Here is a 20,095-nt window from a genome sequence, read left to right on the forward strand (position 1 = left end):
GAATTGTGAGCCTACAGGTAAAATCCCACTTGGTAGTGTGCTGTGTATTCCTACAAAGTTTGAGAGTTAAATATATATTTCAGTATAAATGGTGTAACATGCTAAGTATTATTTAAGTGTTTGGGTTATTAGTTTGATTTTTTATCCATCAAATTGGCTAACAATTCGAGCTGTTTCTTTATGGCTAGTTAAACATTTTATTTTGTAAGCACAACTTACCCAATTTGCGGGTATGGGCTGGGTCTCTTGGCAAACTTGACCAAGACTAAAAGCAGTGGGAATTGTAGTTTTCTTTGTTCAACTATGATTAATATTGCTACTGAACAAGGGACAAAACACCACACACCACAATTTACATCATATGAAAACTTTATCATAGGACATATTTGCATAAATCAGTGAGATGACTTTTGTTCCACACTGTGTGAACCTGAGTAAACATTGCATAGAACTTGAAACATGAACAACAAACAAATACATTTGTATTTATTTCCCAAAATAATATTAATGATAAAAAAGGAAATTGTATTTCCCTGATGGCTAAAACCCAAATCTTTGTGGAACAAAATTTCAGTCTGTGAAATCCCTGCTGATGTATCCATCATATTAACTCAGAGTACACTGTCGTAATAGTGCAACTCTTGGATGGATGAGAGCAAAAGTGATCCCCACTGGAACATCTCACTGTGTCTAATGGCTTATCCTCAGTCAAAACAATCTAATCTATTCCAAAATACATAGGATAATTAACTAATGGATTAGTAAATAGTTTAATGACACACAATCAAGCTGGTGTCGTCCTAGGTTAGACTGACGTTAAAATAAATGACTTTAACACTTTATAGACTGCACATTTGACCATGGAGTTAATCAGACTTCCCTATGTCTGCATTTAACCCTTTAATGTCTCATTTTAAGTTGTGATAACGCTCAGTGTCTGATAACTTTACATTGTTTCCAGAAATCACTGGTGTACCAACAGGATATTCAGTGTTGTAACAACAAATACTAGGATTCCAGATACTTCGAACAGGAAAGCATGACCTGTTCTATCTGGATGGGTGGCATTCTGCTGTCTCTGTCATGGCTGACGCAGTGTGGGCCTCATGGTCACGAATGAAAAGTTGTAGGTGTGTGGGAGACCCTGATGAGTAGAAAGGTTAAAGGATTGCCAAGAGAATGGACGCAGGCCCCCCTGCGTCGTGGGGCCATTTATCGCCTCTGCAGCCAAGTGGACAGCCATCTGGTAGTCCGTCACCTGGACCATTAGACAGGGATCGGAAAGGAGGGCACATAGAAAGGAGTGCATCGGTGAATAAAAGGGAGAAAGTGAATTGATCTAATGTGAATGTGCCGATGAGCTCTGACCTTAGTGTCATAACAGCCTCCTGGACGTGGTCTCCTTGGTCTCAGGTCGTTACGGCAGCAGACGGTTTTACATGGGTGGCCCTTGGAGTAGGGGTCTCTCTTATAGTCTGAAACAGAAGCAGTGTGACTATTAGTCATGCTGCTTGCAGTCTAAAAATAGCAACAATATCCTGAATTATTAGTGTTTTCTGTCACATCTCTAAAGCCCTCTGAGTTGAGGAAATGATGTAAAATATAAAGAATGCAAGAGTTTTTGTTACACCTACTGTTGTATCTCATGATGTATTTGAGGGAGCTGAGGTCAGACACCTTGGCCTGGTCCCTGCGGAGGATTTTGGCGCGGGGGCAGAGGTCGTAAGAGAAGTCTTCTCCATATCTCTTCCACATCACGCCGTACCCACTCAGGTTGTAGAGTTCGACATGAAACGGTATATTGTAGGATGGCCAATAACCTGCCAATTGTAGCAAAACTGAAGATTGAGGTTGTCCAGCCAAAACAGCCATCCTGGATTAAACTGAAAACCCTATAGGAGCTGACAAACAAATAGCTGTTTGTGTCTTACCTCTACGTAAAGCTGGAGTCTGATCAGAGTGCATCACCTTCCCAGGAATCTGCTCCACCACAGTGAGAGCTCCAGTCCTGATACTGTGACCCAGAGAAACCCTGCTCAGGTCCACCACCATGTACTGACTGTTGTATGTACCTAAAATACAGAGAGGGGCATGCTTTGTTCCCAACTCACAGACACAGAGTTATCCGTAAGGGTTGTGATGGTCTGTATCACTAATATCACTGAATATCACTGAACTACTTGTTATCTTTATTATCCTTATTGGTCATGGTTACACCATAGTTGTACGGTACTAAAAGGTGGTGCTAGAAGAAAAGATGATGGGATTACGAAAGTCAAAAGGATTCATCCTCTGGGGATCCCGAACGTCAGTATAGTATATCTCAGTATATCTGTTTAGACAAGTCACTAAATGCAAATATGTCAGCCTCTTGGAGGCACTAGATGTAAAGTCAGGGGATCACCCGTCTCTGTAGGCTTTATCCTCTGGGGACAATGAATGCATGGCAATCCATCCAATAACAGTTGAGATGTTGAATTGATGGACCAACAGCCTGACATTGCCATTCCTAGTACCACACCGCTAGCCTGGCTAAACATTTGTGAATCTGGCTGCTGACCAGGTCATACTAACGTAGCAGAACGATCGTCAAAATAACCTGATATCAAAACTTCCTTGAACACAGTACAACAACACAATGTCTCACAATGTAAAGTAACAATGTAACATTACATATCTATACATCAAGTCCTTGCAAATACATTGATACTGTATTGGCATAAACTCCTGACATTCAAGAAAGAAGGAAACCAATCCAAAAACCTACCAAAACCTTTTCAGCGTTGTCAGCACTGACATTAAACATACGTGATCTGACCAAACAAACATACACAATTTGGGCCACTTCGGTATGGTAGCTTTATTTTATGAAATAACAATATCAGACAGTCACATTATCAGTCTAACTCCAGGTACGTTGCTTCTAAATTATGACTGACACAGGAAAGACAACATGCACAGTCTTGCATGTGCCTGGTGGAAAAAAACAGTGCAACTCCTGGCTCTGGAGTTACTGGCTTGTACAGACAATGCATTTCTAACCTAACCCTGTTTATATGAAATGAAAACACAGACAAAGGTAACCGCCTGCAGGCCACCACGACAGTTAAGCAGGACAGGGAGCTTGAATTCAGCGGCTGCCGGAGGATCAGATGAGATGGGAGGACTGTCAGTCTCGAGAACACTCTGTCCTGTTCTCCTCTGCCCTGCCATAGCAACATGACGTGAAGGATCAAAGCAGCTGGCCAATTAACAAACACTAGTGTCGTGTGATGAGACCGATGGCCTGTTTGAGATGCTGCTAAATCTCTATGGAAACTTGTCTACTGAATTTTTACATAGCCAGGGTTTCAGTTCAAGACCGAGGTCACCGTTATGAAAGGTCTAGTCTGGCATCCAGAACAATCCGTCTTTAACCCGGTGATGCCCTGGCAATAAAAGGAAAGGTCTCTGTTCATAAGAGGGATGAGAGGGAACAAAATAAACTTGAATCTGTTACACATGCAATATATGATCATAAATTGATTAGTTGGTAAATGTATGCAGTATGCAGTATTTGTCTTTATCAATTCAATGAGAGGAAATGTAACCGAAATCTTGTCATACAGTTACGTGCCTCTCATTTCTGGGTTCATTTGTTTGCTGAAGTGATGTAATTTTAGCCATTTTAGTGGCATGACTGGAATGGCAATGTTGTTCTACCAGTCCAACCACTTTGTTCCAGACTGAAATATCTCAAAAAAAGCCATTTGGCTCACATTCATGTCCACCCAGGGAAGAAATGTAATAACTTTGGTGGCTTATCCTGTTGTGCCCCCAGCAAGTCAAACGTTTTCCCGGGTCTAATGAAATTTCTCGACATCAGTTTAATGCAGTGGCACAAGATTTTTCATTCTTGGTTCTCGAAAGGATGAATCCTATTAACTTCAGTGATTCCCAGATTTTTACTCTAGTGTCTGCCTTAGGGTGGATACTTGGTTTCAACTGAAATGTCATGACTGTCGGATGGATTGTGATTTGTTTTCAAACTGCTACTTGTCATTTGGTACAGCCTAAGAGGGAGAGGAGTAATTTGAGATAAAACCAAATAATTATCCTGTATCCACCTGTACTCTTCCTCTACTGGATGCAATATGACTGTGATATTGTAACACCCGTTTTTTTGCCTACTTTGTTTTGATTCAAAACCTGTCAAACATCTTCCTTGTCTTGACTCACATCAACAGGATTTTTACCTGAGTTGTGTTTGGAGAAGATGTGCGCCCACTCCTCTCCGCTATGCGCCAGGCTGTTGGCCAGACGGACTCTCTGCCAGGACAGCAGGCTGTGAGTGCTGAGCTGGGTAAACAGAGAGACGTTGAAGACGCCGATGGAGGTCTGAGTCATCAGCAGGCCGCTCCCGAGGAGGTAGAAGTCATCCAGAGACATCAGGAAGCCTGGAGGAGGAGGGGGAGGAGGAGGAGGAGGGAGTGGTGGTCATATAGTGGCAAAGGGTAGAGGAGAGTGAGAGGCGGATGATTTAAGACTTGCGATGAGATCATTTCTTATTCTCGCCTACAACCTACTGCTTCCATGCAGGTTGTATGACTAGTTATCAGTAGTGGAAAGTCCTGTACCGATATTGTAATAGTGTTTTCAAGAATTGAAGTTTGAAGTAATTGAAGTTTACTTGCGGGAAATACTACACTTCTATCTCTTTGGCATGTTGGGACATCTATAATTACCGGTTAACTGCACATAATGATTTTTCTGTTGACACAAATTCTCAATTGAATCACAGCAGGATGCTGTTTTCTTAAATTCACCCTGTACTACATTTCCAGCAAGCAGCAGAGAGTAAGTCACCTGAGTTTTAGTTTTGTTAGCATCACATTTTGCTTTACACTTCCTGTCTTTGTTTCTTTCCCGTGCTTTTTCCTGCTCACATGTGAGTTCTGGTGTATTCATCCCTGTATCTTTCCCTTACTCTTTGTTGGTTTGTCTGCGTCCCCGTCATTGCCAGCATTTAGATTTTTCTGCATTTCAGATTTGTTGACAAAGATCACCTTTTGTTTTATAACCTGGCTGCCTCAGTGTCTTGTGTCTGGGTCCTATGCAAAAACATAACAGCAGCTTCTTTCTGCTGCTAAAAAGTGGACATAAAAGCGTCCGTTGCAGGTTTAAGTAAAATAAATCACTGTCACTAGAGGAATAGCCTTTCCAGTAAGTACAACCACAGTCAACAGTTGGTTTAGCTTAGCTTATCTTAGCTTAGCATAAAGAAGGAAAACCAGGGAAAACCGCTAGCATAGCTCTGTCTTGCTGGTGATTACCCCTAAATTGCTGGTAGCTGTAGTGATATATTTACAGATAGACATGTGTAGTATTGGTCTTTCTATCTAACTTTTGCCAATACCATACTTATTTATTATCATAACTGCTCATATTACTAGCTTATTACTACATACTGGAAGGAGAAATATTTCTGTTATTACTACTGCCAATTGAAATGCTACTATTACTAATTAATATACCATACTGATGCTATCAATAATAGAAAGTCATATTCCGAGGATTATTTCCACCCCCACTACTTCTACATCTACATAAAGTATTCATACTGCATATTTTCTCATTCTGTTGGCCCTGAACTGCTGTGCGCGCTAAATGTTTCACATTGTCATAGAGAAAGCGGCTTAAGAAGGCTGCACAGGTCACACACCACTTGCAGTGGCAGGGGTGTATTTCATCTCTTCATTTTAATGTAGTGGAGCGATATCCTTGCCCCTGCCGCTCTCTAAAAATACGGCTTCAAAACCACTTGTGTTCTGATAGCGATGGAGGCCGTAAGAGGATTTTTATGGCGTGGGCCACTCGGCAAGTCTTTGTCCGCGAAATTACTCAGCCTCTCCCCCGACTTGACAGAGAGGGAATACATTTCATATCGCCCTGTTTAGGGTGTACACACACTGCGCTGGATGTTTCCTCATCGCTGACTAAGCCATGCGCTTAGCAGGAGAATTACTTTCAGTGGAGAATGTTCATTGAGGATTTGGGTTAAGTCCTTGATGTCAGTGTTTATATTTTTCCAAGATGAAAACGAAACCGTGGGGATTAAGGACAAGCTGTTCACCTCAGCTCGGGGCTTTTACAAGAAGGCTGTGCTTTGGTGCACTGTAGGTTGACAAGCTCTGCTATTCAAAATTCAAGTCATTTACTCAGAGAACCCTGTTGCATCAAAAGCAGTGAATCTCACTTTGACTTATGCCATGCAAGTTCTCTGATAGTGTGCAGCTCATTTGTGTGATAATATACTTTGTGCAAGCATCTGTGTGTACCTGGATAGCTGCTGAACGACATCTTTCCAGTGGCGGTGTGTGTGTCAGACAACCTGAAGTCCCAGTGTTTATATATACGCATGGTGGCTGCATATGTGTACCAGCTTGAGTGGCCAAACAACAGGTTCTCAAAGCCTGGCAGCACCTGAAATACAGAACAGAGAGAGTGCGGTTGACATGAGGTACGTGTGCATGTTGTGTTTGAGTACCGGTAAATGTGACAATTTTAGTTAAAGGTGCAATATGTATGACTTTTTTGTTTAAAAGACTGTAAGCCTAAACCTCGAAAAAGACCAATACTCCTCCAGTGCTTTAAGCTCCCAGTCCAGACCGCTAGCTCCATGGCTAACTGGGCTAAAAGGGCTAACTAGCTGCTTATGGATGCTACAGTGATATGCTGCTTCCCATTTGTGTAGCGTGTATTCAACATTTTCAAACTTCTGATTCTTTTGAACTTAATGACATTCCCATTAGCCTAAGCTATACTTTGTGTTCAGTGCTGTGCTATAATTTGTGAATGTTAGCATCCTCGCTCACAAAACCAAAACGTTGAACATGGTAAAAGTTAAACATCAGCCATGCTAGCATTAGCACTTGCTCAAAACACTTTTCCGTGCCTTCCAATGTAAGGCTTTTTAGGTTAAAGTCCTAAAACCTAAAACCTTCTTCTCCTGGCAGTCAAAAACAGCAACACTCCCCTAGTGCTCCAAGCTCCCTTTCCAGACCGCTAGCTGCACGGCTAACTAGGCTAACAAGCTAATGTCTGCTACAGTACAGTGATATGCTGCCCCCCATTTGTTCGGAGCGCGAATTTGACAGTTGGACAATTCTTACACGCTGTACCTTAAAGAAATACGATACACAGATACAGACTGTTCTCAAAATTATAGGAAACATTTTTGTCTAACAAAGGGAAAAATGCAAAATGAAGGTTACTCTAATGAAATGGGTCTAAATAGAAGGTAATAATTTGTGTTTTCTGGTTGTGCTGCATCACGCAGTGTAGTACTCACTTTTACAGTATTTGCACTTTGTCTTTGTTGCCTGAATTGGTGTAAATGGGAGAAAACATCGGCCTGCAAATGGCCTTTAACAGTCATTGACACATTTCTGAGGCAGAATCCAAATGCACAAGGCCCCACAATAAAACTAATTAGGTGCCCGTTGAGGCTTCCCAAGTGCTCCCTCAAGCTTGAGCCAAATGGGCCTGGCCTAACCTTGATGAGAGCAGTGCAGTGGCCCATTCCTGGCATCCTGAAAGCGCCGGCCCCCGTGGAGGAGTTGGAGCGAGGCGTCAGAGCTGGGACGAGGTCCAGGAGGTCGCCGACACCATTCAGAATCTGGAGGGCAAACGCTGACAGAGGCTGGGCAGGAAGGAGGAAGCGAGTGGCACAGATGAATGAAATGATACTGAGACAGCTCTTTCACCAGCTCTCCAACACACACTCGCACACACCTCTCTGTGTTTGCTTTTGGCCCACAGTGCAGCTCCGGCATGGAGTCCATCCAGCTGGGCCAGGATCATTCCCAGATGCTTCCACAAGGGGTCGCTGTATCTCCTCAGTTTCACCTGGTCTCTGGCCCACTGGTCCTGTTTGCTGGGGGACATTCAGAGAGCTGAAATGCACTTTGGGTTGTTTCTGTTACCAATTAGTGTTGTAGGGCAAATCTGCTGCCTGATTTTGCTGTGTAACTAAATTCAGGATCATTACATGAATAACTATCATTTTTGCATTTAGTATAGTTCTTTGCAAACAGGGGACAGTGTGGGTGAAAATTCTCTCTTTCTTTGCAAATTTCACTGTTTCCTATGGCTAAAGGGATGAACCTCTGGTATAATAAGAGGGGACACAATAACGTTAGACCAATTTATTCCAACAGATGAAGTGTTAATCTTGAACACAAGCTGATCTTAACACCTTACCTTAAAAACCTCTTCAGGGGATTCAGAACCTTCTCATCCTTTATGAGTTGGGGGTACATGTTGGAGTAATGATTGAACATCTGTCTGCAGAGAGACAAGAACAACACTGGAAATTAAACCACAACTAAAGTTACTAGAAACACTGCTAAGAACTATAACCCAATTACTGAACTTTAGTTATATAGAATAGATTACTAGAATAGAAATCTAATAGAATAATTACTTTTCATGCTTTGCCAATATGTTAACTCCAACAACAGAGTAGTGCCCATTTTACAGTGAACATATCAGCCTGACCTGTCATAGTAGTAAAATCACAGACCACACTGATAACATTAACTGTTAACTATTTCTAAGTGGAAGAAAACACATTTATGGTAAAACTTAAAAAAAAAAACCACACACACTTTTACACACAGATTTGTTTGTAACTTCATATAATTGGTAAATTTCATGTGTTGTTATTTTCCTTCCACTGATGTAAAAGGAATAGGGAAAATTAGGGAAATTTAAGGGCATAAAATTGAAGAAATGTCAGGAGGAGCAACAGAGGAGGGATCCCTCCCTCAGGTCAGACATTCATGCAATAGATGGTTGTAAATACATGTAGACAACAGTCTATTGAGACTGAACTGATGTGCTGGAAGTGATGTGTTCAGGTGAGTGTCCATTGACAGTGAACAGACTCTGTGGGCTCAAAGCAATTCAGTTTGAGATAATACACTCAAGATTTATTTTAATACCAGTTTGCTACAAGACCCTTTGACACCCACCCAGCGGTGAGGTAACCTTCCAGGTAACCAGCCAGGAAGAAGGTGGTCTCGTCCTCCTGTGTGATTCTACCGTGACCTGCGCAGATCTCCAAGACGCCCCACCCAGACATAAGCAGGGTGTCATTGAAGTAGCCGTACGCTCCCCCCTCCGTCTCCATCACCCCCTCCTTCAGGATCACACTTTTCCGGGCAGCATCCCAGAACACGGTGGCCTCTTGGAGCTCTACCATTGTAGGAGGATGGACAGGGTTACAGGGTTGAGGTTGGATAACAAGTATTATGTAAGATAATGTTATGACACCGTTAGAATGGATTATAAGGAAAATGCAACAATTTTTTTCTTCTTCTTTTTTTTTTTTTTTTTTTTCTTGTTGCTATTTGTTGCTTGACTGGTTTCTGCCAAATGGATATTCATATTAGACAAGCAAAGGGGTTCACATTAATCCACAGTTTGACTTGGACATACAGGTATGTAATTTGCTATTTTAAACTTAATCTTATTTATTGTATGTTTGGGTTTTTCCCAGTAAACATGAAACGGGAAATAGTTGCTTCAATATTTATTTCCAGGCTAACTATTATGTGTCAAACTTCCGAGATTTAAAGTAGCCTCATATATGTAGATATAGCCTGCGTAAATAGGATAGAATGGAGGAGAAGAGGCCATAACAAAAATTATCCTTATTGAAAACTTTGCCAGGTGCCACCATGAGCTGCTGCATGCTGCCATACGCAAGTCCCTTGTAAACAAACAGCTATTCTTCAAAAACATTCGGTTAAACTGAATTATATTGGATTCAAAATTGATTTCCGTCATGTACGGACACTGTACAGCGAAATTACTCACGGTGTGTTTGCACTGATGCGGCCAGTGCGCTCAGCAGGACGCACAGTGTGATGCTCTTCCTCTTCATGATAGCTGATGTGGTCCCGTGTCATGAATTTCAACAGATAAATGTTCTTAAGGTGGTCACTCTTACGGATAGCTGCCGATGAAAAGGTAGTTTTCGGCTGTCATCACTTATAATTTCCTTTAGGATTTTTAGTATTCATAATGATCCCGGTAATCGTCCACTGTCGACCTCTCTTTTGAAAGAGCAAAAGCATTCACCCCAGATGGGACTCGAACCCACAATCCCTGGCTTAGGAGGCCAGTGCCTTATCCATTAGGCCACTGGGGCTATATGAAAATGGGCGGGGTCACCGTTGTATTTGTTAACGTATAGACCGTTTATAGTATGACTTGTTTTTATTCCGGGGTCATTGTTTAAACCCATTGTTTTGACAGGCTGCGATTCAGAAACATTTTTTAATCGATTTCTCTGAATTCAAGATATGTGCATGAATTATACTGCTTTGGAAGCCGAGTGAAGCGATCACCATGGTGATGCGTTTACGTTACATGGATGGTACCATTATCTCCCCTAAATAGGGGTGTTTAGGTTAACCTTGATGCGAAATAGACTATTAGAGTTCGCATATTAAGCTCTAGATAGTACACTGAAGCTTTAGGTTGAAGCTCAGTGTCTTAAACTTGCTGGTGTTGGCAAATCCCTGGCAAGTGATTTAAATTAAAGCCTCGCCATATTTCAGTGTTGTGACTTTCAGCGAAATGGAACCTTCACGCTTGCGCACTGGCAAGCATGGTTTTGTTTGGAGAGAAGAATTTCATCCACCAAGCTAAGAAATTATAGAAATAGTCTGTATGGAGGTAAATATACAAGTTCTATATTTTCAGTAACACAACAACAACTAACCCACCTGTGAGGCAGTCGACAGTTTCAATTAATTGTCAGGTATGAGTAGTACTCACACCTAGCGAGTGTTAGCCACCTAGCTTTAGCTCGGTAATGTACCGTTTGGTAACGTGAACTACGTTAGACTACGTTATCTATAAAATAGTGATACTACCTTTTGTGTGATATCTTTTACACAGGACCTTAAAAAATCACTAAAGATGCCGTTCTTTGGAAGCACGTTCAGTCCGAAGAAGACTCCACCTCGCAAATCTGCATCTCTTTCCAGCCTTCACACGGTGAGTAAGGAGAACTTTCTGTACAGTGGCAGCTCACTGTTTTAATAAAGTGCACAGATTGGTACGTGCCAATAAGACTAATGGGGTCAAAAGCAAATGGTTGAAAATAACTTGCATTGAGACAGCTGAGATGTAGCTAGATTGTGCAAGAGGGCTGCTATTGTTTATTTCTTTTTCACCTTTTTTAGTTGGATCGGTCAACAAGGGAAGTGGAGCTGGGCCTTGAGTATGGACCTCCTGCGATGAACATTGGAGGTCAGACCTGGAAATTTGAAGAGGGACAGTGGATTACAGGTAATGACTCTGATAATGCTGAAGGTATACCAGTGCAGCGCTCTGGCATGTGTTGCCACAGTTGCTGGATCATTCACTGCTGGTCTCTGCAGTGGTCTATGCAAAATTGATTCCTGTTTTGTTTGTGTTTTTGTTGACCCAGAATCTGGAGGGAATGCATCAAGTAGGGAATTGCAGCGGCTTAAGAAAAAAAACATACAGCTGGAGGAAGAGAACAATCTCCTGAAACTGAAGATTGAAGTTCTCTTGGACATGGTATACCAAGTAGCTTTGATTATGCCCTTACAGTCTCAGTCACATTAAAGATGCAATATACATCTTTATACACAGAGGCAGAAATGTTTGATTGAATTTTGCTTGTCTTACCAAAGCTGTTAAATAACTGATATTTAATCTATTCTTTGTAGTTGACGGAGACTACTGTGGAGTACCACCTGATTGAGAAAGAAGTGGAAGATTTGAAGATTCAACATCGAAGAAAGAAATGACTGGTCTGATATGATGCCTTCATCAAGGGACATCAGAGTTTAAAGTTTGTTGTTGTAAATCTTCCTTTCTTTTTGTTTTTGTTTTTTGCTCTTAAGAACAGGTGTAAAATAAAGTGCTAATGAGTTTTCTCATAATGAGGACTATTGTGCTGTAGGTCTCTGCCCTGCTTGTATTTATTGGAAAGGCAGGTACTGCAGAATCAGATGTAGTGTGTGTTATTAATGTTCTGTACTACATTTGTACAATCACCATGAAAACGGACCAACTGTGAACGTCTTTCTTCAACACACCATATTTTCTACATCTTTTACATCTGTACGGCAGGTATAGGCCGATATTTTCTTTGTAATATTCTTTGTATTTTATGTGTTTTATATTCAGATCAAAAATAAAAAATAAAAATGTTTTTCATTCACATTTTTTATACATTTTATACATATTATCTTAACCCCTATTCAATAAGTACTTCATTATAACCAGTGACACATTCACAAGAAGACAGAGATCATGAAAAAAACTGCCAAACTACACACATCTAAATCCAAGTTTGAAGTTTGGAGTCAGAGCCTTGAGGTGAGATTTTTGTTTTTGTTAAAATCCTTGAAATATTTGTATAATATTGCAATGAGAACGTGATCATGTAATGTGTGTATTTGGATAGAGTTATTTATTAGATTTTTTTAATATAATATATTTTATATAATACATATTCTTTATTTTTCCCCATCACTATATTCGCATATTGTAGTACCACATGTCCATCCCATGTGAAATGTACTATTTGTGAGAGTACATTTCCAAGAAACTAGATTCGTACATGCACTACTGTGCGTAATACAAAAATATGTTGTGTAAAGCACAGTGCAGTGTCATTTTATGAATTACTTTACGCCCTTTCGCTAATTGGTGGCTGCACACGTCAGTTAAATGCGCAGGAGGAGATGCTCAGTGCAGCGATTGGTTGAGTGTTGCTAACTGCGCATGCGCATGTTGTCGTGAGTGAATGCAGCATTTCGACGTTTTGTCCGGCTGACAGCGGGAGAGACGAAGTACTTTCTAGCCTTTTCTTTCAGCACTTTAAACCGTCGGCGTTGGTTGTACAACTGTCGGGTCATTTAGCCTTATAATAGCGGACTTCGTCTGTACAAACTTCACTCTTGATAATGCCACGGGGCGGTGAGTATTATCATTAAAGTTCACGTTAAATGCCAATTTTCAGCAGGCTAAGTCTAGCTAGCGAATTGTTAGCTGGAGTGGTACGAATCCCGTTCAGCTCTCACATGCTTAGCTGCTAGCATGCTAACCGGGTAGCAAGGTCTATTTGCGGGTCCAAACGACCGAAGAAAGAAAGCAAATGTACTTGTGGTGATTAATTCGCGACTTTTACGTTAACACATTCTCCAGTTTGATGGTAATTTCAGCACCATAAACGGTTTGAACGGTTTGGTTTTTGGCAGTTTGTGTTTAGCCGCCTGTAACGTTACCATGTGGACTGAAGTCCGCCTCGGCAATTATTAATATTACTGGAGACTTTATCAACTGTTTTGATTTTCACTAGCTATATCTTTAGTTGTTTTTGCCACCCCGTCCCTTTTCAAAGCTATCTTGTTATGACATTTGCCGGTGAAGGGAACTGGCCGTCATTGATCGTCATGTGTCTCGTCACCCACCAAACACACACACACACTCATACACATACTCACACCTCGCCCCTGTTCACACTTTGTGATGGCATAAGATCTTAATGATGGTGCAGGGTGTGTACATAATAACAGAAATACTTGTACCACGTAGTGCCATCCGTCATTGCATCACCACAAGCTTTTTGACTTTGGAAATGATCAAAGTGCCTAGTCCAGGCATCTCAGCATCAACAAAAAGCCATTACAATACGGTGTTCAATCATATTTCTTTATATATGAACATACATCATAGCTTGTGCTGGAAATGTTTTAAAAAAACGTTGTAGCGTGCTTGTGGATGGAGAAACTTAAAAAGACAGCTGGATTTATTTGATTCATCTGTGACAACTCTTGACATCTGTGTTCCAGGTAAAAAGGGCCACAAGGGCCGAGGGAAGCAATTCAGCAACCCTGAAGAGATTGACAGACAGATGAAAGCGCAGAGGGAGCTGGTAAGTATCGGGACATAAATGGCAGACATGGTGTTCCCTTCAAACCGGGTCCGGTGTGATTTAATGTGTGTGTTCACAGGAGGAAAAAGGGGGCGCAGAGAAAGCCAGTTCTTCAGAGTCCGACGAAGAGAGCAGCAGTGAAAGCGACTCTGAGGTGAGTGAGCAGGTCTCATGTTGACTTCATGATAGAGATTGATATACTGCTCTTTAGGTTTGGGTTAATCCTTATATTCAGCCGTCAAAAACAGATACTTTGATATCTTTGGGCTGTAAGGGAGTCCATAGAGAAGGTTATCATGGCAATACATTTTGCAGCATTAAATCGTCAAGGATACATTTGTTGGTCTTTTTCAATTTATAATGTTCCTTTTTAAAATAGTCACTTATGCTCCATTATCATCTGTTAGGATTTAATAACCCTTCTGTTTACTCACTGAACTTTTTTTGACATATCTCCAATTTCAGTAAATAAAATAAAGGGTTACACATGCTTTTCTACTGGAAAAAAACATGGATAATATTAAAATAAGTGGCTGTAACTTGCTCAGGGAAGGTCAGATATAGACAAAAATTCATATGGAAGTCGAAAACAATCAAGTACATGTTTAAAATGAAAAATAAGAACTGAGACCCTGACCACCAAGATAGAAGGGAGGGAGAAGGAACAGAAGCACATCAGAGGAGCACTTAAAACCTGTCCCAAACTGGACATTTGTCAAGACCTGTAAAGAGACAGACAGAGAGGAGGGTACGGAAAGACGTAACAACATTGTCATTCCTTATGTGGTGGGAAAATCTAATATTAAACCTACCAACATGCTGAGGCAGAAACTTGTCCATTCTAAGGCCAAAACACCCAGGCATACACATACAAATGTAGTTTATGCTGCTCAATGCAGCCAGCACTGCACAGATTCCTCTATGCAGTGCTGGCTGACCCTGGCAGACCCCTCCATAAATGAATGTCAAAACACAGGAGGGCCAGCTCTTCAGGTCAAGCTGCTGTCCACTTGCATTTAAAGGGGAAAACATATTTCCTTTGAGGACAAGAGAAGACAGATGGTTTGAAAGAGGAGTAAAATAATCCATCTAAGTCAAACTGGAACGACCATCTTTGAACAGAGGAGGTGACCTAAAACACTACCTATCACCCACCTACGATGCAGTACTGAATTCCCTCCCCAGACAGCTTAACAAACTGAGCTCACCTGGCCCTAGCAACCCACGTGAAGAATGGTTGGACCAACAACCCACAGTTGCCCTAACAACTCTAAAAACTCAGAGCTCACACGTGTCGTTAGCGACTCTGTAAGGACACTCCCACACAGACTTTAAAATCCTGCAACTCCTCTAGTTGGTTAGAACTGAAGAAGCCTCTTGGATGAGAGGTGACATATCTTCAAGGAACCGAAACAAGTCCAGTTCCCTAGAATACAGCACTGGAGAGTCAGGCACCCCAAAACTAGTTTTAGGTCTTTGAGAGTATGAGAGTAATCGAGTATGTAGTGGTGAAGTATTCCAGAAATTACCTGGTGAGGAAGTTTGTAATTTACCCGCTGCCCCACCAACTACCTTTTATGAAAAAGGTAAGTGTGCAGGGAAAACAAGACTGTGATGTCCTCAGCCCAGTTGTTGCCCAGATGTTTTGGGTGACACCTGCAAAGATGCATTCTGATTCAAGTCTGGAGTTCACCATTGCGAGATTGACATCTATGCACCTTCTATGATGTATTTAGCTTTAACTCCTTGAAAATGCTGTCACTATACTAATATCACATTGTTTACTTTTGGCCTGTCATGAGAGGGATTAAGGAAATTCATAATGTACAATAAAATGGGTCTGGATGGAAATGTTTGTGTGTAGCTTACCTGCCTGTGCTGTTATTTACCAGCTCTATACTGGTGGTGTCATGTCTCAGTGATGTTATAAAGTTGTTTCTTTTTACTTGCAGTCCAAAAAGAAGTGTGGAGTTGAGGGGCTTATAGAGATCGAGAACCCCAACCGTGTGTCTCAGAAGAGCAAGAAGGTGACTGAAGTAGACGTTAGTGCTCCCAGAGAGCTGTCTCGCAGAGAGAGGTGGGTGTCACGCAGTCACCTGGGAAAAGAATATTGGCGTTTGTGTTAAATCATACGGTGTCCTCTCAAAATCATCAGGCTTTTTGTTTTGACTAAGTATTACTTTGTCTGATCTTTGTGTGTATGCCCTCCTGTTCTCTCTGTCAGAGAGGAGATAGAGAAGCAGAAGTCAAAGGAACGCTACATGAAGCTCCATCTTGAGGGGAAGACTGACCAGGCCAGGGCCGACCTGGCCAGACTGGCCATTATCAAGAAACAGAGGGAGGATGCTGCCAAGAAGAGAGACGAACTCAGGAAAGGTGAGGCGATGGATCAGTTAATACTCTGAACAGTTCTGTAAAGTTAATACTTTCTGTACTGGATGTCAAATTATGATGTATTATATTATTAGGTTTTATTCGATTCTGTTCAAACATTTGTAGAAGCTGAAAATGCACAGTTTGAACATTCATAAATGTACTCGACATGTAATTTGTACACACTGTGTTCTGACACGTAAGGCCAGAAAATGGCAATGAATTTTAGTTGAGAGAAAAACGTTGTAAACCTTTAACAAATATCTTATGAATCATTGGGTGGTTTGATCATGATCTAATGGAGAGATGCAGATTTTGAACTTTTAGGCTACTCAATGACCATAATGTAATGATGTCAGTTTGTATAGAATGTCTTTTCTATTTGATGTTGATATATTTGATAAACCTGTATTTGTAATTTGTAACAAGATAATTAATGTCTTTGGGCCCATCACTGATTTGTGGTTTATACATTTTTCATCGGTTAAATTCTCAACAGCATTTAAATTAACTATAAACATCCCTAGTCTGATGATATAATTAAAAATTTTGTTCAAATTCCAAGTTGTTTATAGCAATTTTCACAAAGTTTTACCATGTTGAAGCTCACAAACCCCTAAGTCGCTTCTTATTTTATTTCAGAAAAAGATGCGGAAGAATCCAAAGGAAAGCGCTAGTCTTCATCTGACAGCTTCGACGTGCACTTAAGTCTCAGCGTGGAGGAAGGGGGAGGGGACCAATTCGAGTGGCGTCAGATCAGGGTTGCTCCTGAACTCCTGTCCCTCATTTCAAATCAGAGGGATGCGAGTCTTCCATGACAGTGTGGTCAGGACAGGGAAAACGGGTGGAGCAAAGTGAGATGAAGAGGAAATGCAACATTTGGGATGCCTCTAGTTTTCTTTAATAATTCCAGGTTTTCCAAGTGCTTCACTGCCTCTTTTCTCTTCCCCCACTCACGATGGTTTTAATTCTAAAGCTGCTGAAGTTATTTCCATTGTTTTTTTGATTTATACAACTTTACAAGGTTACCGTATACAAGTTTACTTAATGACTGAACAAAAAAAATAACGGTGAGTGTGCACGAGAATTTTTTGGGTGCTTTACTTTTCCTTCCATGTCACCTGCTTTGTAAGAAAATACAAATTGGTGACAGATGGAGAAAAGAACACTATTCAGAGGATAAACTGATATATAGGAATTATACAGTGTAGTTTAGTATTTGGATATGTTGCACAAGATATTGGTATAATTTTCTAAAGATGTAAAAGTTGTTTTTTTTTTTCCATCCCAACTGAGTCATCTGCTATTTCCACCAGCTTTATTTTTGTCCCCTTCAGCCACTTTTTTCAATTTACAGTCAAAAGAATGAGCTACTATCATACAACACATCTAGAAGTTTGGAAATATTTAGCGTTTTTGCTTTCTTATGCATCATTTCCCCGATTCTACACTTTCCTCACCTGAGTCATCTTTTTGGTGTCACTTCTGTTTTGTACTCCTTTTGCTCAAAATCAACAGGAATATTACTTGAATTGCCTATAATAAGCATTTTTAAGTTGTCAAACATCAGGGCTGGAAAGCATTGTCTCGTACCACCTCAGTAACTGTGGCCTCGCCCTGTTTCTGATTGGTTCTCTGTGGTTCTATAGGAGGGAGTGTGTCTTTGTTGCCTTTTTCAAAGTGTACACAGGCCAGTTCACTGTCACCTGTAATAGTAGTAGTACAAAGAACCCACTGTGAGTTGGTTTATTAGGTACACCCACAAGGGTGTACACAATGAACTGGTAACTCGGTATGTGGAGGATTTGGAAATGCCTTGATCAGGAAATCAGTGTTCCCTATAATATCATAATGTGGAAATAGCTGACAGAACAACCTGTTGGAACCACAAAGTGTGAGAAATGTAGCCTCAGCGTAAAATGAATTCCTCAAGTTTTCCATCATGTATTTGAAGTCATTTTTAAAAAATAAATTCATTAATAAATAAAAGGCTATGTCATGATTTACTTGTGAATTGTGATTGATTTGTCGGTTACTCGCCCTGAAGCAACAGGAATTTGTAGTCCTAATTTATTCTGTTAAAAGTCAGAGGCTGCCAAACTTAAATATGGGTTGGTATTCAATTGCTGTTCTCTGCATTTTGCTGTTGCCACCACTAGACTGCAGCATCTGTCAGGCACCAGGTTTAACACAACCTCCGTCTGAACATCAGTGTGCTGCTCCTAATGCACTGCTCACGTCTACTAAAATTAAATCCGGATGCTATTATGCCACAGTCCAAAATAAAGATGTCTACACCAGATTTGATTTACTAAACCACATTTGGTACAAGATGTCAAGTGGTGTCCTTTTTAAACATCTACAGAACCATGACTTTGGCTGGATAGTTCACTAAAATTGCAGGGTTGAGATGTGCAAAACAATTAAAGACATTTAAAAAAATTAAGTTAAATAAGATATTTGAAATATCTGTAAACATCCTTCATCCATTGTATGTTTTGCTTTTATAAAGCCATCTTATGAGAAATTGTTATCTGACAATACTGTAGTACCAAAAAATGTGTAATACACAGGTTTTGTTGAAATAGGTGACGCTTGAGTCAACACCACTTTTTGAAAAAAACGAATTTTTTATAGATGTATATTTCTAGAATGTATAATGTACACAATGTGGCTGAGAAACAGCTAAAACAGTGTTATTGCTCATTAGATTACAGATGTGATCAGCAAATAAAATCAGAATGCAACTTTAGATTGTAATAACCTACCATCCCAAAGCAACAGTATATGATGACTTTGGAATGAGACTCAAAAATCAACATTTCTTTAAAATAGGACCTTTAAATATACAAATAAATATGTAAGTATGTGTAAATAAATGTATAATTAATTGCCCAAATAAATGATTAAATACATAAGTATATAAAAATGTGCTTAAATAAATAAATGTATAATTAATTATCTGATTTAACGCTTAATTGTCACCAAAAAAAAATGGTATACAATTTAAGTGTTACACATCTATTTAGGCATTTTGATATACAATTATTTCTGTATTTATTTATACTTCTAGTTTGTTTTGTTTTTTCAGCAAAAATGAATGATGAATGAATGACAGTGTTTCACCTCAGCTGGATTTTAAATTTGCAACTGTTTGCTAACAATTTAGCCTTTCAATAAAAGTGGGTAATATGTCAGTTTGTCGTGTTCATAGCTTGTTTCTGCTGCCCCCACATGGCCCCAAAAAATATATAATAATAATGTTATTGCAGGTGAAAAAAACGTAAGGTTTTAACCAAAAAACTATAAAGGCACGGCAACAGATAACGACGAAAAGTTCCACAAAAGAAAAGAGTTAAAGGTTAGCTGTGTTGAAATAAAAATAATTTTTCTATCTGACTGAAAATAAAAATCAGTTACAGCCAGCAGCCTTGATAGTTTCCTCTTTTGGTCTTTTCACATCCTTTTAACTCTTTAGGGCATTTTGTTGGAATTTACAGAAGTACATACTAACCACAACAACCAGAGCAACAAGAGTGAGTCACTCTCCTTACAAGCATACTTGTGCGATATCAATTTGCAAATGTCATATTTCTGGGCAGAAGTATTATATAGGGAGGTCTCCTCAGGGTTAACACTTAATTGCAAAATGTGTTAGTGGTGTGCCTTTAAAATTTATCTAACTTTAAGTTCATAGTGTGGTAGTTGCAACCTCTCTCCCCCCCCCACACACACACACAGCTGACACCTCTTATG

The 20,095-nt window shown here is 40.2% G+C and overlaps 3 protein-coding genes and 1 non-coding gene across 5 annotated transcripts; 2 read left to right on the forward strand and 2 right to left on the reverse strand.

Annotated features, from left to right (window-relative positions):
* Positions 1-351: 351 nt before the first annotated feature.
* On the reverse strand, positions 352-10,257 carry plbd1b (phospholipase B domain containing 1b). Its single transcript, XM_030400801.1, has 11 exons — positions 9,862-10,257; positions 9,015-9,237; positions 8,242-8,325; positions 7,774-7,915; positions 7,535-7,681; positions 6,318-6,462; positions 4,236-4,436; positions 1,932-2,072; positions 1,635-1,820; positions 1,369-1,475; positions 352-1,258 (listed from the first exon to the last, which is right to left on the reverse strand). The coding sequence occupies exons 1-11, from the start codon at positions 9,926-9,928 to the stop codon at positions 1,082-1,084; spliced, it is 1,620 nt and encodes a 539-aa protein (XP_030256661.1). The 5' UTR covers positions 9,929-10,257; the 3' UTR covers positions 352-1,081.
* Positions 10,123-10,195, reverse strand: trnar-ccu (transfer RNA arginine (anticodon CCU)). The gene has a single exon. It is a non-coding gene; the product is annotated as a tRNA-Arg (tRNA).
* A 344-nt stretch (positions 10,258-10,601) lies between the features above and the next one.
* On the forward strand, positions 10,602-12,238 carry cby1 (chibby 1, beta catenin antagonist). 2 transcript variants are annotated; one of them, XM_030400804.1, is made up of 5 exons: positions 10,602-10,725; positions 10,951-11,049; positions 11,238-11,343; positions 11,486-11,598; positions 11,751-12,238. In XM_030400804.1, exons 1-5 carry the CDS (start codon positions 10,720-10,722, stop codon positions 11,829-11,831), a joined length of 405 nt encoding a protein of 134 aa, XP_030256664.1. In that variant the 5' UTR covers positions 10,602-10,719; the 3' UTR covers positions 11,832-12,238. The 2 variants fall into 2 exon arrangements, with proteins under 2 accessions (XP_030256664.1, XP_030256665.1); XM_030400805.1 differs by having other exon boundaries at positions 10,628-10,810.
* A 566-nt stretch (positions 12,239-12,804) lies between these two features.
* On the forward strand, positions 12,805-18,328 carry pdap1a (pdgfa associated protein 1a). Its single transcript, XM_030400802.1, has 6 exons — positions 12,805-13,008; positions 13,884-13,966; positions 14,046-14,120; positions 15,919-16,043; positions 16,191-16,342; positions 16,982-18,328. Exons 1-6 carry the CDS (start codon positions 12,996-12,998, stop codon positions 17,014-17,016), a joined length of 483 nt encoding a protein of 160 aa, XP_030256662.1. The 5' UTR covers positions 12,805-12,995; the 3' UTR covers positions 17,017-18,328.
* The last annotated feature ends 1,767 nt before the right edge of the window (positions 18,329-20,095 follow it).

Source organism: Sparus aurata, chromosome 20 (assembly GCF_900880675.1).
Source record: "Sparus aurata chromosome 20, fSpaAur1.1, whole genome shotgun sequence".
Classification (NCBI taxonomy): Eukaryota; Metazoa; Chordata; class Actinopteri; order Spariformes; family Sparidae; genus Sparus; species Sparus aurata.

Bases quoted from the DNA above. Each gene is read 5' to 3' on its own strand.
- plbd1b (XM_030400801.1), bottom strand. From the start codon at position 9,928: ATGAAGAGGAAGAGCATCACACTGTGCGTCCTGCTGAGCGCACTGGCC. The intron at 7,916-8,241 runs GTAAGGTGTTAA...AATGTCCCCCAG, and splicing joins CCCCTGAAGAGGTTTTTAAG to CAAACAGGACCAGTGGGCCA. The intron at 6,463-7,534 runs GTTAGGCCAGGC...TCTGTATTTCAG, and splicing joins ACTGCACTGCTCTCATCAAG to GTGCTGCCAGGCTTTGAGAA.
- pdap1a (XM_030400802.1), top strand. The intron at 16,044-16,190 runs GTGGGTGTCACG...TCTCTCTGTCAG, and splicing joins GAGCTGTCTCGCAGAGAGAG to AGAGGAGATAGAGAAGCAGA. The intron at 16,343-16,981 runs GTGAGGCGATGG...ATTTTATTTCAG, and splicing joins GAGAGACGAACTCAGGAAAG to AAAAAGATGCGGAAGAATCC.
- cby1 (XM_030400804.1), top strand. The intron at 11,050-11,237 runs GTGAGTAAGGAG...CACCTTTTTTAG, and splicing joins CTCTTTCCAGCCTTCACACG to TTGGATCGGTCAACAAGGGA. The intron at 11,599-11,750 runs GTATACCAAGTA...TATTCTTTGTAG, and splicing joins TTGAAGTTCTCTTGGACATG to TTGACGGAGACTACTGTGGA.